The 6,000-nt window shown below is 38.8% G+C and overlaps 1 protein-coding gene across 2 annotated transcripts in view; it reads left to right on the forward strand.

Moving 5' to 3' along the window:
* The window catches only part of PLCL2 (phospholipase C like 2), a 210,612-nt gene extending 204,819 nt beyond the window's left edge, over nucleotides 1–5,793 (forward strand). For both annotated transcript variants that reach the window (XM_032144084.2, XM_058433539.1), the window contains one exon: nucleotides 4,918–5,793. In XM_032144084.2, coding sequence (XP_031999975.1) covers nucleotides 4,918–5,097 — 180 coding nt within the window. In that variant the 3' untranslated portion in view covers nucleotides 5,098–5,793. The remainder of the gene's footprint in view (nucleotides 1–4,917) is intronic.
* The last annotated feature ends 207 nt before the right edge of the window (nucleotides 5,794–6,000 follow it).

The raw sequence follows: 6,000 nt of genomic DNA on the forward strand, positions 1-6,000 counted from the left end.
CTTACATCATATTTTAAGGTGAGAAACACAAAGCATTCTTGATAAGATTAGGGACAAAGCAAGGATGTTCTCTGACACCACTGCTTTCAAGATTGACCTGGAAGTCCAGTCCTAGCTAATGCAGAAAGACAAGAAAATAAAATAAAAGGTATATATCTTGAGAAGGAAGAAATCAAACTGTCTTTGTTCACAGATGATATAATCATCTATGTAGAAAATCCAAAAGAATTGACAAAAAAATCTCCTGGAACAATATAATAAGCAATTATGGCAGGGTTGCAAGAAACACGGTTAATATACAAAAATCAATTGATTTCTTTTTTTAAGAAAAAAAAAAACTTTGAGACAGGGTCTCACTCTGTCACCCAGGCTGTAGTATACTGGCATGATCATGGCTCACTGCAGCCTGGACCTCCCTGGGCTCAGGTGATCCTCCCACCTCAGCCTCACAAGTAGCTGGTACTTCAGGTGCACACCAACATATCCAGCTAATTTTTGTATTTTTATATAGAGATGGGGTTTTGCCAGGTCACCCAGGCCAGTCTCAAACTCCTGAGGCTCAAGCCTTAGCCTCCCAAAGTGCTGGGATTACAGGCATGAGCCACCACACCCAGCCAATTTCTTTCTTTTTTTTTTTTTAGGTGGAGTCTCGCTTTGTGAGACAGAGTGTCGCTCTTGTTGCCCAGGCTGGAGTGCAGTGGGGCAATCTCAGCTCACTGCAAGCTCAGCCTCCTGGGTTCACACCATTCTCCTGCCTCAGCCTCCCGAGTAGCTGGGACTACAAGCGCCCGCCACCACGCCCAGCTAATTTTTTGCATTTTTAGTAGGGACAGAGTTTCACCATGTTAGCCAGGATGGTCTCCATCTCCTGAGCTCGTGAGCCGCCCACCTCGGCCTCCCAAAGTGCTGGGATTACAGGCGTGAGCCACCATGCCTGGCCCAATTTATTTCTTATATACCAGCAAAGAACAAGTGGAATTTGAAATTAAAAACACATGACCATTTACATTAGAACCCCAGAAATAAAATACTTAGGTATAAATCTAACAACATATATATGACTTATATAAGGAAAACTATAAAACTCTGGTGAAAGGTATCAAAGAATTAAGTAAATGGAGAGATATTCCATATTCATGGATAGGAAGACTTAATATTGTCAAGATATCAGTTCTTCCCAACTTGATATATAGGTTCAACATAATCTCAATCAAACTTCCAGCAGGCATAAAAATAAATAAATAAATCCATCAAGTTATTTTGTGAATATTGACAAACTGATTCTAAAGTTTAAAGAGAGAAGCAAAAGACCCAGAATAGCCAACACAATATTAAAGGAGAAGAATAAAATCAGAGGACTGACTTTATCTGACTTTAAAACTTACTGCAAAGCTACAGGAAATAAAACAGTGTGAAAAGAATAGACAAATAGATCAGCAGAACAGAAGAGCCTAGAAATAGACCCACATAAAATAGTTAATCAATCTTTGGCAAAGGGGCAAAGGCAATACAGTGGAATAGAGACTTCATCTTTTCAACAAATCATGCTGGAAAAACTGGACATCCACATGAACAATTCAATCTAGGCACAAATCTTAAACCCTTCACAAGAATTAACTCAAAATAGATCATAGACCTAAAGATAAAACACAAAACTATAGAATTCCTAGAAGATAACACAGGATAAAATCTAGGTGACCTTGGATATGGCAGTGCTTTTTCAGATACACCACCATAGACAATCCATTAAAGAAAGAATGGGTAAGTTGGACTTCCTTAAAATTTAAAACTTCTGCTCTATAAAGACAATGTCAAGAGAATGAGAAGAGAAGCCACAGTCTGGGAGAAAATATTTGCGAAGGACACGCCTGATAAAGTACTGTTTTCTGAAATATGCAAAGAACTCTTAAAACTCAGCAGTAAGGAAACAACCTGATTAAAAACTGGGCAAAAGTCTGAACAGTCAAAGAACTCTTAAAAAATGCAAAGAACCCTTAAAACTCAACAGTAAGGAAACAAACAACCTGATTAAAAACTGGGCAAAAGTCTGAACAGTCACCTCACCAAAGAAGATATACAAATGGAAAGTATATTAGCATCACATGTGACTAGGAAGTTATATATTAAAACAACAATGAGATACGAATACACATCTATTACAGTAGCCAAAATACAAAACTAACATCACCAAATGCTGGTGAGGATGTGGAACAACAGGAACTTTCATTTATGCTGGTGGAAATGCAAAATGGTGCAGACAATTTGGAAGAAACTGTCAAACTGTCTGTAGTTCTTACAGAACTAAACCTACTCTTACCGTATGATCCAGCAATCATACCCCTTGGAATGTACCTAAATGAATTGAAAACTTAACGTCCACACAAAAATCTGCATACAGATGCTTATAGCAGAGTTATTTTTAATTGCCAAAATTTGGAAGCAACAAAGATGTCCTGCAATAAATGAATGGATAAATAAACTGCAGTGCATCCAGACAGTGGAATATTATTCAGCACTAAAAAGATACGAGCTATCAAGCCATGAGACGACATGGAGGAAATTTAAATGCATATTACTAAGCGAAAGAAGCCAATCCAAAAAGGCTACACAGTGTGATTCCAACTATATGACATTGTCGAAAAGGCAGAACTGTGGAGACAATAAAAAGATCAGTGGTTGCCAGGGGTTGGGAGTGGGGAAGGATGACTAGGAAAGCACAGAGGAATTTTAGGGTGGTGGAACTATTCTGCATGATCCTATAAGAGTAGATAGATGTTGTTATACATTTTTCAAAACCCATGGAATACACAAAACCAAGGGTGAACCCTAATTTAAGCAATAGACTTGAGGGGATGTGGCAACATAGGTTCATTGATTGTAACAAGTATACCACTGTGGTGCGGGATGTGGCTACTGGAGAAGGTTTGCGTAAGGGAACTCTGTAGTTTCTGCTCTGTTTTGCTGTGAACCTAAAACTGTCCTAAAAATTAAGGTTTATTAATTTTAAAAAAATAATATTTGGAGTTTTAAAACACAAAGACTAGTTACAGTCTATTAAAACTGTGAATGTGTGTAGCAATTCCGCTTGTGAAGGGAAATACACTATTTAACATGAAATTATACTTCTGACACAATATGCTATATATACAAAGACCTCATAACTAGTAAATTTTAAACATGTGAGTTCAGTGACTAGTAAGAATGAATAAAAATGAAGCTCCTTTAGCTAATCTACGCAAGGGAACATCTATTTATAGTTACTAATTAAAGGACCCTGTAAAGCAGGAAAACCATACATGGTAAGTGGTAAGCAGCAAACTGTTCTGTGGATTTGGGCCTCATGATGGTTTAAAATTGCCTTGCAATTTGATCTCACCAGTGGCTGACATTTGACTATAGTCCATTTGCCAGCCAAGGTAAGTCCCTACCCATTGCTCTCTGCAGCTGGCGCCAAGCTCTTGCTGGACAGGAATGCCTTAAAGGGGACGCACACTGGCAGGCAGTTCAGAAAGAGGGAAAGGGGGAGGAGGTGTAAGTAGGACAAAGGAAAGTCAAACTACAGAGGAATCATAAAGAAAATAATAGAATAAATTGAGAACCCAAGGGGATGGGAAAAAAATAGCAAGCAAGGAGAGTAAGAAAGAAGAAAAGGTAATAGTGTAAGTAGAAAAAACTGTTAGTGGAAGGCAGGTTAAATTTGGAAGGAAAAATAGAACAAAAAAGCAAAGTAGGAGTGTTGGAATTTACAACAATAGAGCACCACATCATCTCTTCTGCTTGATAATTTTGGAATTGTTGGCTGATGCGTTAGCCCAGTGGTTTTCACCTGGGGGTATCTCACCCTCCCACTCAAGAGACAGTTAGCAATGTCTGCAAACATTAGGGTATGCTAGGGGTGCTGCTAGATATCTGAAAATACACAAGACAGCTCCCCACCTCCAAAGAATTCTCTGGTCCAAAATGTCAAGAGCAAAGAGGGTGACAAACTTCATTGGCCCATTGTCAGCACCAATTCCAGACTCCCAGTGACCGTGCTTCAATTCACCCACTGTTTTCTGACCTATATCGTGTTCTACTGCATATAGATCAAGTTGGTGGTCAGACCTCAGAAAAGAAATTAAAATTTGGCTGAGAAAGTATATCCAGAGTAGAGAATCCTTTGCTTCACTCTTTCTTTCAGCAACTGCTCAGTGAGGACCTGCTCTGTGCCCACGGCTGCCAGCACTTACCAAAGGCTGTGTGGGCTTCAGAGATGGAGAACAGATTAGTGGTTGCCAGGGTTTAGGGATGGTGGAGAGGAGGCGGTGGGTGTGACTTCCAGGTGGTGCTGGTGCAGTGCTGTGCCTTGGTTGCCATGGTGGTTACGTGAACCCACACATGTGATGAAGTCACACAGAAGCATAGGCACACTTTGTACCCCTGTCGGTGTCTTGGTTTTGATATTGTGCTATAGTTATGTGAGACATAACCATTGGGGGAAATTTGGGAAAGGGTATACAAGACCTCTCTGTACTATATTTGTATCCTTCTTTGAATTTATACTTATTTCAAAATAAAAAGTTTTTTTTTTTTTAAATCAAACCTTAAAAGAGAAAAAACAAGATTGGCCAAACAACTAATGAAAGATGTAATTTTAACTAGGATAGACAGAAATAGTCCATGTACACAGAACCCCATGCAGATCTATAAATAGAAAGGGCCAGAAAGGCAACATACTCTTGGAGTGTGGTGTTGAAACTGGGAAAACAAACTCACTTTTTATTAAAATTGACCTATTCAGATGCAGTGCCAATAAGAAATAATTATGCCCTCTTGTGGAATCAGAATACTTCTGTTTCAGTGAAAGGTATATATTGTTGAAGTGTAACACTAAGTTATGTCATATCTAATACTGTTTAATTGCATGTTTTGTTATAGGGACAAGCAGATCTTTTGAAATATGCTAAGAATGAGACGTTGGAGAACCTGAAACAAATCCATTTTGCTGCTGTTTCATGTGGACTGAATAAACCAGGCACCGAAAATGCTGATGTCCAGAAGCCACGCCGGAGCTTGGAAGTCATACCTGAAAAAGCAAACGATGAAACTGGAGAATGAGGAAACTTAACAATAAATCATTATGGAGTTTATAACTCTAGGACCAATTGTAGTCAGATGGGACATTTGCTTTGCACTCACTAATGAGAATAATATTCGGGATTTTAAAGCACAACTGGAATAGCTAATTACAGTCTATTAAAACTGTGAATGTATGTAGCAATCCTGCGTGTGAAGGCAAATAAACTCTTTAACAAGCAATTATATAGCTGGCCAAAATATGCTATATTTGTATACAAAGACATTCTAACTCAGTTCCGGTATGAAGAAAAGATTATTCACTTTAGCTCCATTGAGAAACATTTTCCTAAGTGAAAACAATTTCTTAAGATGGAAATGGATTGGATTGACAAATTATTATTTATTGGAGAAAAAAACCTGATCTACGCATTTTTACTTACGTGGGGTTGCCAGAGTCTCTGGGTTCTAGATGATTTTGGTGGCATGCTTGCTGAGCCATAATTACTAAAGAGAATGTAAGTGGACAGGTTCCCTGAATCCCCGGGGTCCTTGGAGAGCCGTCGAGGAGAATGTGCAATTGGACTGAAGCTCCCTGGCTGAAGACACATGCCGAGTCAGCACATGGGTAGAGATGATGGAAAAGCAGCCAATCTGGAAACAATACATTGTAAATAGTTTTTCATTGTATGAAGTAGTGTTCACATTAAAAAGATGTTTTATGATATTTCTCCAATAGCAGTACATGTGTTTAATGAAGCCTTAACTTTTAAGATTTCTAGTTCAAAATATTCTACTCTTAAGTGTAGCCACTTACTTGTTGAACAGCTTTGTCAAAAATAAGTTGCTTGTTGGGGCCGACCTTATTTTGCTTTTGGTAAGGTTTCAACAGCTTTAAGCAACAGCAGCTGACTGTAAAATGAACCGAGATACCCACAGCTGCCC

The sequence above is a fragment of the Hylobates moloch genome, unplaced genomic scaffold, assembly GCF_009828535.3.
Source record: "Hylobates moloch isolate HMO894 unplaced genomic scaffold, HMol_V3 SCAFFOLD_22, whole genome shotgun sequence".
In the NCBI taxonomy this organism is placed as follows: Eukaryota; Metazoa; Chordata; class Mammalia; order Primates; family Hylobatidae; genus Hylobates; species Hylobates moloch.